The 12,278-nt window shown below is 46.3% G+C and overlaps 1 protein-coding gene across 4 annotated transcripts in view; it reads left to right on the top strand.

Moving 5' to 3' along the window:
• Nucleotides 1–10,594: 10,594 nt before the first annotated feature.
• TBC1D1 (TBC1 domain family member 1) overlaps nt 10,595–12,278 on the top strand; it is a 215,468-nt gene continuing 213,784 nt past the window's right edge. For all 4 annotated transcript variants that reach the window (XM_042936631.1, XM_042936632.1, XM_042936629.1 and 1 more), the window contains exon 1: nt 10,595–11,026. In XM_042936631.1, coding sequence (XP_042792565.1) covers nt 10,610–11,026 — 417 coding nt within the window. In that variant the 5' untranslated portion in view covers nt 10,595–10,609. The remainder of the gene's footprint in view (nt 11,027–12,278) is intronic.

The following is a 12,278-nucleotide window of genomic DNA, read 5'->3' as shown; positions in this document are numbered from 1 at the left end:
CCCCCCCCCCCCCCCCCCCCCCCGGTGAAACTGCCCCGATTTACCTGCTGGGACAGGAATTTGGCAGGTTTGCCCGTTCCCTGCGCCCTGCCATCCCCTCATCCTGGGAGACCACTCCCCGCCCCCGCCCCCGCCCCCCTCTTCCATCTCCCGGGTCTCTCTTTCCACCCCGAGGCCGCTGGGAACTTCCCCGAATCCCACTCTAGGGCAAGTGCAGAGAGGGGAGGAGAGGCGAGGCGAGGGGTGTGTGAGTGAGTGTGTGTGTGTGTGTGTGTGTGTGTGTGTGCGCGTGTGTGCGCGCGTGCTTGCGCGCGCTGGACCGGCGGGAGGGAAGAGGAGCCGGATCGCGCGGCTGCGTCACCCGCGCAGTTCAGAAATGGGGCTGACTGGGGTTTCACTGGGGGACGACACTTCAGCCTTCACTGTTTCCCTGAGCCGCTGATTTTTCTGTCTCGCCTGCCAGCGCCCCACAGAATGGCCCTGCCTCGGTTCACTCCTTGCCTTTGTGTGCAACCCTGGGACAGGAAGAAGGGGTGATGGGGAGAAGGGCCAGGTGGCTTGGCCGTCCTCCTGTGCTCCGCGCGGTTTTCACTGTGTCCATTTCGCGAGGCGAAAGCGAGGGTGCAGATGAGGCGACGCTAGCGCGGGGCAGCGAAGGGCGGGCTGGCGGTGCCACCTGCTGAGAGCGCAGCGGGACGCGAGCGGCGGGCAGCACCACCTGCTATAAATAGGCTGCCGAGGACAGGGTGTGCGACCGCACATCCCGCCGCGAGGGCCTTCATCACGCGCGGGGCCCCGAGTCCCCGGAGCCCAGGCGGACGGCGGGCCAGGACCCTGCGTCGGGGCTGGCTGGGGCGGCGCCCCGACACCCCCGCCCCCCACCCTCCGGACTGGCGGGCTGAGGATGGGCCGTCCCGCGGGGGAGAGGCACGGAGAGGAGGGAGGCCGCGGCGGACCCGCACTGCAGCAGCTGTTGCCCGCGTGGGACTCGCCTGTCCCGGCCGCGCCGCTCGCGCAGAGTCACAAGGCGCAGAGGGGAGGGAGGGAGCACCGCGTCCCCCTCTCAGGTCCCTGGGGACCGAGTTGGGAGATCCCGGCTTCTGCCCTCCCCTCGCCTCCCCCGCGCTCGCCCAGCCCGGGGAGGAGGAAACGCGAGCAGCGCGCAGACACCTCCCCCTCCTCCTCCTCTGCCGCCGCCGCCGCTGCCGCCGCCGCCGGCGCAGCCCCCGCGCCACGGTGCCTGTTGCTGCGGCCGCCGCGGGACCCGCCGGGTCCTCAGCCCGGTGAAGAAGAGGCGGGAGCCGAGCGGAGGGGATCCCGGCCGGCCCCCCGCGGCGGAAAAGCGCAGCCGGCCCGGCACGATGGGCGTCCCGCCCGCGCAGGCCGGCCCCACGCCGCCCCCGAGCACCTGCGCGCCCCGGTGGGGCCCCGGGCTCTGAGCGCGCCGCGGCACAGGTAGGTGCTTTCTGGGTCTCCCGCACCGCCCGCGGCATCTCGCCCCCCTCCCCCCGCACCCAAAGCCTGAGCTCCCCGGCCGGCGAAGCTGGAATTCAGCGGCCCAAGGGCGTTCTTGCCGTGCTCGCCGCACCGGGGGCTTCCGGGGTGGGTGGGGTTCATTGCCACCTCCTCGCCCCCTACTTGGACGAAAGTGAAACCTTGAAGTTCATAACCACCCAGGAGCTCCCACGGGCACCTTTCTCCTGCCTCCTTTCACTCCTGCTGGCTCGGTATCCACCCCCTCCCGCCAAATATCTCTGGGGCTGTTGTGTTTGTAGGGTGACCGGATTAGGAGGAGAGTGGTCAAAGTGACCCCATATCATCCTTTAAAAGTTCAGGGTACTTTGCAGTAGTAACTTTGGCAGTTCCACCGGAGCGCACAACATTTCTTTCTATGGGCACATCCTGTACCAGTCATTTTGAAACCCTGCTTAATTGTTTCTAGCAGCTTCCTGATGGGTCTGTGATTATGAGGCTCCTCAAACTTTAGCACACACTGTTGTTGTTTTAAGAGATTGTTTTCTTTGAAATCCACCTAGAGGTGGCTTTACCTGTTGTTGTTATTTTATTTAAAATATGTTATTCTCTGAAAGTGGCTTAAAAAGGAAAAGAAATTGAAAGTGGTGATTGTTCCTCCCACCGAACAGTTGAATTTTCAGAGTGCTTTACATTAATGGATGTGTGTAGATGTCTCATTCTTCCTTTTAGATGGTTGGATGATTGCACTTATTAATATACTCAGACTTTAAAAGAGCATTTTGGGATGAACTGGTTTAAATGGCTCACGCCAGGAAACTCCGTTATCTCTACAAATCCAGACTTCAAAACTCTTGGCACTGCACTTAAGCTGAACTGCAGGGATCTTGACAGAAACCCCTTCCTCTGGAAAGCAGACTCTCATTCCCTTCCCAGTTTTGATGCAGTTGGTAAGAGTTGAAGCATAGCCACCCCTGGGTTTTGTTATGTTTTCAGAGCCTGCTCTGGGTGGGAGGGGCAGAGGGTGGAAGACTGACTGGAGACCTGTGGTTAAGAGCCTGGGTATCCACCTTGCTAAATGACTCTCCTGTGTTTCCGGGCTCTTCATGTTCTATTACTCAGTTGGGTTAGGGATCCCCGAAGCAGCTAGACTTGTGATGCCTTCTCTTGCTTGGGGCGGAGGTGTTCCTCATGATCAGCTCTTTCCTGAGAATCCTGAAGATTGTCTGAAGGAATAAGAACATTGCATGAAACAGTTTGTATAAAAAAGGATTGACTGCTTTGCAAACAGGTGTTGTAACAACTGTTTGAAATGGAATGCTTATCACAGTCTTGAATCTCCCTGTTTCTCTTTCTTTTTTTTTTCTTTCTTTCTTTCTTTCTTTCTTTCTTTCTTTCTTTCTTTTACCAAGTTACAGTGAAATTAGATCATAAAAAGGGCTTTCTCCTGAGATTTATCTGCAAGTAACCATTGGCATAATATGAGCTCCTGGATTGTGGACACAGTTGTGAATTAAAGGGTGCATGTGAAATGTTTAGGGGATATTTTCCAAAGTGAACACAAGAGGAGTATCCTGAGACTATTAATTGAGTGCAAGGAGATGTGAAAGGGACTAAGTGTGGCTCACATCAGTAAATAAAATCATCAGGTGATAATTAAAATAAATGTCTTTATATTGATCTGTCCAGGCATTTGCAAACCAGTAAAATGGGGGGAAATTCGTTGGTGTGTTATAAGTTTTATTAACGTCGAATTAAAGTTTTGCAGATGGGACTCCTGCCATAGTCTACCACTGTCTTTCCCACTGAGAGCTCTGGGGATTTCCCTTTCACCATGATAGCATTTCTGGTTGGGTGCAGTTGTGTCAGTATTGGGATGACTTTTCTCCCCATGACATTGTTTGTCACAGTACGGGAGGCTATGAGGAAGGAGTGAGTGACTCTGAGGAAACTCAGCTTGCCTCTTCTCCCTGATTATCCACCTGTCGACAGACAGTCTTTGTCCTCCATTTCCCGAAAAGGCAGCCTCGACCAGAAAGGCTGCCTCACACTCAAATACATCCCGTTGGAGCCAGGTGTGGGTGGGCGCCTCCTTTCTGCCAGATCTTCTAGGACCTTCTAGGACGTACCATGGGTAAGCAGTGCTGCGCCAAGCCCCCCATTCACACCAGCTTGTCCAATCATTATGGCGCCAGGAGTAGGGATGCCTGCTTGAGAGGATTCTGTCTTTGAATACGCCTTTAATTTTATCTTGTCAAAATGACAACTCCCTCAGGCCCCTTTTCCTCTTTTCATGGCGGCATGTCTCGAAGTTCCCCAGCCTCTGTTCTTTACACTCCCCAGATGATCTAAGTCTGCTTATGTGTTGGCATGGTTTGCTTTACCCTTTTCCCTGTTTGCTGGGCTGCACTTCTTAAGTATAATGGCCACGTTAGTCCCAACATGTGACATGTTTTCCAGCCTTTTTCTTTTGTTGAACATTAAAATTTGGAGGATCAGAGTCTGTTCGTTAAAGTGACAGGGAGTCCACTTGGGGGATAAGCAGTGTTGGGTTTGTAGCCCCCTGGTGATGGCAGAGGATTTAGGTTTTCAGAGCAGAACTGGTGCCTTACCGTTGCCTTTGCTAACTTTTATCTTCATTTTTTCTTTTCCAACCCCACATTCCCCACATTTGGTTAAAAAGATTTTTTTAGAGACACGAAGGTTTCTATTTTCACAATTTTTGACATTTTCAAGCTGAGATTTCCATTTGATGGGTTCTTAGATTTTAAGGGCAAGTGTCGGTTTTCAGGTTTTGAATGTTTAGAAAAGAATTTGTCATATTTGGGCCATATGAAAAATCATGACACTTGGGTTTCAGTAAAGCTGTGCAGAATGTAGGAAATACGTTTTAGCACCCATAAAGGGGCATTTAATTTTGAGTATGCCTGTTTCCTTTGTGACAGGCAGAAGTATTTTTCTCTTAAAAAGAGCGAGTATTGGGACACCTAGCTGACTCAGTCAGAAGAGCATGTGACTCTTGATCTTGAGGTTGTGAGTTTGAGCCCCATGTTGGGCATAGAGATTACTTAAAAATAATATCTTACAAAAATAATATCTTGAAAAAAGAGAGTCTACTTATTTAACAATACATTATTTATGATCAGTAAATCTAAGCTTCCAAAGAAGGTAAGTACTTACGAGATTGTTGTCAAACTTAATGAATTTATACATGTAAAGTTCTTAGAACAGTGCCAGATACATGGTGAGCACACAATGCATATTACTTATTGCTATTATTATATCATACCTTATATAATATATTGTTATATTATACTTACTATTATATGATACCTTATGTATATAATACCTATATTATAACATAAGGTATAATTTTGACATTACATTTGGATTAATGAGACCAAGCAAAATTTAGATAGAGAGATATTTTAGAGTTATTCCCTTCTAGAGATGTTTATATCACAAAGAACAGATATTTGGGCATAAGACAAATCCTACCTTCACCATTAGTCAGGGGACCTTTATAGAAAATGGGGATGATAAAACATACTTCTCAGAGTTGTATGAATACAGAAGATCATATATGTAATGTCCCAGAAGAGGTGGTTGGTCAGTAAGTATTCCTCTAGCAAAGTGGTTAAGAGCAAGCACAAAGTCTGGAGTGGAAGGATCTGGGTTCAAAACTTGGTTCTGCCACTTGTTGCTAGTATGATGGGCAAGTGACCTTATTTCTCTGTGCCAGCAATTTCTGTCTCATCTCTTGTCTTTAAGTTGGAGGTGATAATGGTAAAAGTCCATTAGAGTCCTTATTTACATATGATACTAATCGTCTTTATTGTCCGGGGTTGTTGTAAGAGCTAAATCAGTTAACAGTCACACAGTAAGTGCTATTATGTGTTAACAATTATTATTATTATTATTGGGAGAATAAGTTAAAGCAGCCATGCCGGAGGGAAGTGTATGCATAATCCCTGAAGGCTGCTAGGACCCCCACTCTCACCCCTTCATCCTCTTCCGTACAGTAGCAGAGAATACAAGAAGTGGCCATGGCATTCTAAAGGACTAGTCTAGTCTTAAGTTGGCTCTGATTCATGTAGGAAGGAAGTCATTCAAAACATCAGTACTTTACGTGTCAATTTAGAAAGGTGCATACCGGGGCTGGAGCAGCCTTGGTGATGAAAAGGTTGGATCCGCCAGCTCCAGGAGCTCTGTGTGATGGCTCTGTGTGAAAAATAGCCTACCACGCAAAAGATCTTTGGAGCCCAAGGGCAATTCCTAGGTAGCAGCACACTGCTCTGATTGGGCGGGATTCGGGGACAAATAGTGGAGCCACGCCACAGTGATCTTACTGCATGAGATTAGAGTATTTGGGTAGCAGAATAATTCTGTTCAGCCGTGTTCCCACTCTATCTGGGGTGAAGAACAGAAAAACTAAACAACTGATTTGTAAGGGGAAATGAATAGCTATCTGGGACTCTGCCCATCCTAGGAGTCTCCGACAGCTACCCAGTCTTGGTTGGTTCCTAACCTGGCTTGGAGCTAGAAGCTTCAACATCTCTCCCTCTATCCCTCTCCTTCACCCTCCTCCCCTCCCACCAGCACACTGAGAAGGTAGGGGCTGAGTCTGCAGTGGTGGTGGCATTGCTAGCTTCTGGAAAGTTCCCCATCATACCCGCTGTGGTTTGCTGGGAGGGCGTGGAAAGGGGCTGGGAAAAGAGAGCATTCCCAATGGCGGCTTGCTCACTCCCACCATCTCTTTGCTCGCTTCCTGATCAATAAACCCTATTCTTTCTTCATGTACCTCCCCCACATTTGTATTCTTGACAGGAAGATGAAGCAGCTTTCTATCCCCACACAATGTCGGGACATTTGGTATTATACATTGTGAGAATTAGATTTACCAGATTTTAGAGATAGAAGACAATTTGAGGATGATCTTGTTCCATTCTCTTACAAGAATAAATTTGAGACTTGGAGGTTAAGTGACTTGCTTTCACAACTTCACGCTTGAAAGCATTTTCATGAGGAAACTGAGGTTCTTTGCAGTACTTGGATGGCAGTCAGTGATCGGATTGTCCTAATTCTGTCACCCAACTTGGACAAACCACTTAACTTCTCCAGAACCAAGTTTCCTCAGTTCAAATATAAGAGCTTAAAAGAGCTTAAAAGGACATTCCTAGCTCTCAGATTTTATAATACTTAGTGCATGGGATGTTTGATATAGGATAGTTGATCTAGGACTCACTAAGAAGATTATCACAACTGTTCTAATAAAAGAGTATCTTTGTGTTTGGGGTGCCCACCATGTTTATGGACTGTGGTAGGTAGGAGTGGTGTAGAATACACATGGTCTCTGTCAGGGATAGAGCTTTTACATATGAATCTACGAACAAAAACGTAACTAGAAGTCCCCTGGAGTAACAGATCATAGTATTTCTTACTGAGGGTACGATGCACAATGAGATGCACAAGAGAGCCCTCTTAGAATAGCTGGTTCTATCTGGGAATTACAGTCACATGGCATGCAAATGATGTGGACTGATATGGTTTAAAACATGATTAATATAATTTGAATAGTTCATCTGTTTCATGGAACTTTTTATTAAAAAGAAGTGCAATTACTCACCTAGTCTAAGTTATCATGAATCTTCTGTCAGCAGAATTTGAATTGATTATAAATAATTATCGTCATCTCTGGGGTAGAACTTATTTTTTTAAAGTTTTATTTATGTAAGTAATCTCTACACCCAATGTGGGGTTCGAACTCATGAGCCTGAGATCAAGAGTTCCATGCTCTTCCAGCTGAGCCAGCCAGCGCTCCCTGGGGTAGAACTTATTATGTGATAGTTTACAAATGGTATTAAGGACCAATCTATGTTTTACAGGGAGACTAAGAATGTGCCATAGCTGGTTCAACAATGAAGACTTTAAACATTCAAATAGTTTTGTCAATGACTTGGCAGAACTAATTTGATGACTGATTATTTACTAAATGTTTGGAATGACTACATTGTGTACATTTTTTACACTAGGTGTATATTGCCCCACGAGAAAACTAAAAATAATTTTGTATATTGTTGCCACCATATTAAGAATTGCCTCATCTACACTAATTGATAGATCTCAGGTCTCTCCTTTGTAATAATTCTAGTACTTCTTTAAACATGTCTTGGGATTAGCGGCTGTCAACAGTTAGAACTTGAACCAGATTCAGTTACAAGAGTGAAGTCGAGCCAGACATTTAATCTCTCACCAGGTGAGAGAGAAAAAAGAAGAGAGAGAGAAAACATTTATGGGGTTATATAGACTTCAAGTCTGTTTTCATCAACAGAAGGTTTACTTTAAAAGAGAAGAGATAAGGGAATACATTTCCATGAACTATGTTAGAGCTCTAAAGTATGAGTTTATTTCTGAACTTTTGAACATTTAACATAAAAAACTAGCTCCAAACTGTGTTCAAATACTATTACAAAAGTGCAATCATTGTATATGCATATATATCACATAGAAAGAGATAGAGTTAAAAGAATAGACTTTAGTTCTATGTCAGGAAAGGTTTAGCATTTGAATATTGAATATTCTTAGCTCATACATAGCTGTCTTTTCTCTTATCTCCTCACATGGTGGAAGGGGGCAAGGGAGCACTCTGAGTCTCTATGAGGGCACCAATCCCATTTATAAGGGCTTCAGCCTCATGACCAAATCACCTCTCAAAGGCCTGACTTCCAAATACTATCACATTGGGGATTACAATTTCAGCATTCAGTCTGTAGCAGTGACCCCTTGGCCTTTGGCTTGGCCAGTGAAATAGCGATACTGTTTACAGAGACAGAGTTTATGGGAAGGAAGAGAAGTTCTGGGAAGGGGGGAGGTGAGACTGAGTCAGTTTAAAAATAATAAATTGTGGTTGAGGGGCCTCTCGGCTATTCAGATAGGAATATTGAATGGCCTGCCCTCATCTGGATCTCAGGAAGGAGGTTCAATGGGAGACAAACGCACGGGGCTCATCAATGCATATGTGATAGATGATGGTCTTGTGTAGCATTCAAGGGGATGGGTGGAGAATCAGGAGCAAACTCTCCCACACCCACCTGTGATGAGCACCTCGAGCTCTCCAGGTCTCAGTGACCCAGGCCATAACGGTGGCAATACTAGTAGTCTGTAACTGAGACTAAGGTTGGAGATGAAAGTTGTTGTAAAGACGGAATGAGATCACCCCTGCAATGTGCCTGGGTTGCAAAAGTAAGCTGTTAGCAGCAGCAGGAATTTTAGAATGTGGTTGTGGACACCCAGCCATTAGGTAAGACTGTCCAAAGAAAGCAGGTGGAATGAGGAGAGGGGATGGAGTCAAATGGGGAAAAAGCCATCAAGGAACCTGAAAAGAAGTAACCAGAGAAGTAAGATGAGAAACAGAAGGGTTTCAAGCAGGAAGGAGTGGTCCCCAATGAGAAATTCATCAGAAAGGACAAGACACTTAAGGACTATTTTGGCCCCTTTGGATTTCACAGCCAAAGGACACGGGTGACCTTAATGGGAGTAATTTCAATGCACAGGCAGTACATCTGGTCAAAATCCAGATTATAGATGGGCAGTAGGAAGTGGAGACAGTAAGTGTAGACTTTACTGTGAAGAAAGTTGTGTAGGGAAGGAGGAGTTGGGGCTGGAGGTTTGAGGTCAAGGGAAAATGTTTTTTGTGGGTTTTTTGTTGTTGTTGTTGGTTTTTTTTAGATGGAGGAGACTTCATTCACTTGTTTATAATGTTACTGAGCCTCTATTCTGAGCCAGACACTGCCAGGCACTGGGGACAACAATGGTGAATCAGACAGATGCAGTGTGTAGGTGCTCAGGGAGAACATGAGAGAAGAAGATCCAGCGAGCGGATGAGGAAGGATGACAATTGAGATCCTGTAGACAAGTCAGCTCTGTACAGAAGGATTTTGTTACCAGTGGAACAGGAAGGTGTTAGCATACGTCGAATGCATTGAAAATCACCTGTAGGGGGGTGGGGGGGGAAGCAGGTGAGAGACTTTGGGTCTCCTGGAAACAGCATCTTCTTTTTTTCTTAATGTTTTTTTATGTTTTACTTTATTTTTGAGAGGTGGGGGAGGGGCAGAGAGAGAGGGAGACACAGAATCCGAAGCAGGTTCCAGGCTCTGAGCTATCAGCACAGAGCCCGATGAGGGGCTTGAATCCACAAACGCTGAGATCATGACCTGAGTCGAAGTCAGAGGCTTAATCGACTGAGCCACCCAGGCGCCCCTGGAAACAGCATCTTCTATTGATGAGGAGAGTGTGCACATGATGGCTTATAATACATGAGTTAAATGAAACAAAAGATTTATGGCGATATTTGGAGCATAACTGGCACCAATTACATGTTAATGGAATTTGAATTCTTGTTCAGAACCTCTGGACTATGTCAGGGAAAGCCCTTTAAAACTTACGCGGTATCATAATTGAAAAGGTCAGTTGTTGAAAACTGGTCTGGTTCAGTAGACTATGATAATGGTTAGCTGATATTTTTTCTCTCCAGATTACTTTTTTGGGGGGTAGAATCACCACTACTGAATTTGATTATCTTTAAAAAATTCCTTTTAGGGACCCCTGGCTGGCTCAGTCCATAGAGCATGTGACTCTTGATCTCGGGGGCTTGAGTTCGAGCCCCACATTGGGCATAGAGATTACTTTAAAAAAATTCCTTGAAATATATGTTGCTAGAACAGGGTTTAAAAGTATCTGAGCAGGACTGTATTGCTTTCTGTCCTGCTTGCTTCTGCTGGCTCTATGAGGTTTTCGTTTCACAGGAGTTTCCCGGTGGGCTCTTTGTAACCCGTATTGAGTGTGACAGTTATGGCCTTCTCAGATTCTATATGAAGCACAATTTCAGGGCACCTCTTTCTAGGCAAAGCAGATTGTTCGTACTAATATCCGTTTCTGCCTGCGTTTGGGTTTCGGGCTTTTAAGTTCTTCTGAAATAATAACTCTCTGAAAGTAGCTATTGCTGTGATTTCATTAAATTCTAATGCCTCTATTTTTCTCCTGCAGGATTCTGCCTCAGAAGCACATAAAGTAGATTGCTCGTTCTAAAGTAGAAAACAGTGGCAACGTTTTGCTGAGCTTCCAGACCTTTCCCAAAATGGAACCAATAACATTCACGGCGAGGAGACATCTGTTTCCTAACGAGGCCTCAGTGGACTTCGGCCTGCAGCTGGTCGGCTCCTTGCCTGTGCACGCTCTGACCACCATGCCGATGCTGCCGTGGGTCGTGGCCGAGGTGCGCAGGCTCAGTGGGCAGTCCTCCAAAAAGGAGCCTGGTACCAAGCAGGTCCGGCTTTGTGTTTCACCCTCCGGATTGAGATGTGAACCCGAGCCGGGCAGAAGTCAACAGTGGGATCCACTGATCTGTTCCAGCATCTTCGAGTGTAAGCCCCAGCATGTTCACAAACTGATCCACAACAGCCACGATCCAAGTTACTTTGCTTGTCTGATTAAGGACAATGCAGGCAGCCAACAGAGTATCTGCTACGTGTTCAAGGCCGACGATCAAACAAAAGTAAGTGGAAGTGGGGGTGAAAACGATGAAGGGGTCGCTAGATGGGTTTTCATCATTTGGGGATCAGGACACTTACTTTACATAGACTGGGATAAACACGATAACGCGGTGGTTATACATAGATTATTTCATCGGGTTTTTCGTTTGTGGGGATCATTTCTTTGCAGTTTTAAAGAACATTTGATAACAGATATTAGGAATTATAAATTTACGAGTTCAAAAATTCAACAGAGAACTTGGTCTCAACTTATAAATAAGAGCTGAAATGTTAGGCTTCAGATCATTTAAGGTATGTGCTCTAAAGCAGTGCTTCTCAAACAGAAATGTGCACATGAAACGCCTGGGACCTTGTTAAAATGCAAAGTTAGGTCCAGGAGGTCTGGGATGGACCGACCATAAGACTGCATTTCTAACAAGCTGCCAGGTGATGCTGATGCTGCTTCTTTGCAGATTGCAGTTTGAGTAGCAAATTCTAGATCAGTGATCTCCACATCGTTGACCCTATTAATAAAAATATATTTATTTAGAAGCTGTAGGGGCACCTGGGTAACTCATCGGTTAGGTGTCTGACTCTTGATTTCGGCTCAGGTCATGATCTCATGGTTCGTGAGTTTGAGCCCTGCATCAGGCTTTGCACCGACAGCACAGAGCCTGCTGAGGATTCTCTCTCTCCCCCCTCTCTCTGCCCCTCCCCAAGCGCTCTCTCTCGCTCGCTCTCTCTTGCTCTCTCAGAAATAAATAAGTTAATTAAAAAAAAAAAAGAAACTGTGTAAGGATATATTAGCCAATTTCCCAAGGTATCACTAATGGCAAATGGTATCCTAACGTTCCCAAGGTATCCTAACGTTCACTTAGGCAAAGACCATTGACAAGAATAGTGGATATGAATCCAAGTTTTGCTACTTTCAGGTTTTGTGTGTGTGTGTGTTGCCAACTTTATGGCAGCTGGTCAACTGGTTATTGTTATAGCTCGCAACGTGGCTGAGAAAAATGTCCTATGAGAAATGGTAACAATATCGTCAGGTCTGTAACCTTCCTGCGTATTGGAGCTTGTGCTGTCGTTACGTCTTGCGGCCCTGTGCAGGACTCACTTAAAGTCACTTGACCTTTTCGTGAGGGTCAGTTTAGGTAAAATTGAAAATCTAATCCCTACGGCCGCTTTCTCAGTTGGGCCCATATGAGCTGCACTTGGGTATAGCCTATGGAAAGCAAACAGGTGAGGACCCCAGTGCTGACTAACCCCGTGAGCTGG

Source organism: Panthera leo, chromosome B1, assembly GCF_018350215.1.
Source record: "Panthera leo isolate Ple1 chromosome B1, P.leo_Ple1_pat1.1, whole genome shotgun sequence".
In the NCBI taxonomy this organism is placed as follows: domain Eukaryota; kingdom Metazoa; phylum Chordata; class Mammalia; order Carnivora; family Felidae; genus Panthera; species Panthera leo.
The sequence above is the reverse complement of the archived record's forward strand: the minus strand, read 5'-3'. Positions and strand labels throughout refer to the sequence as shown.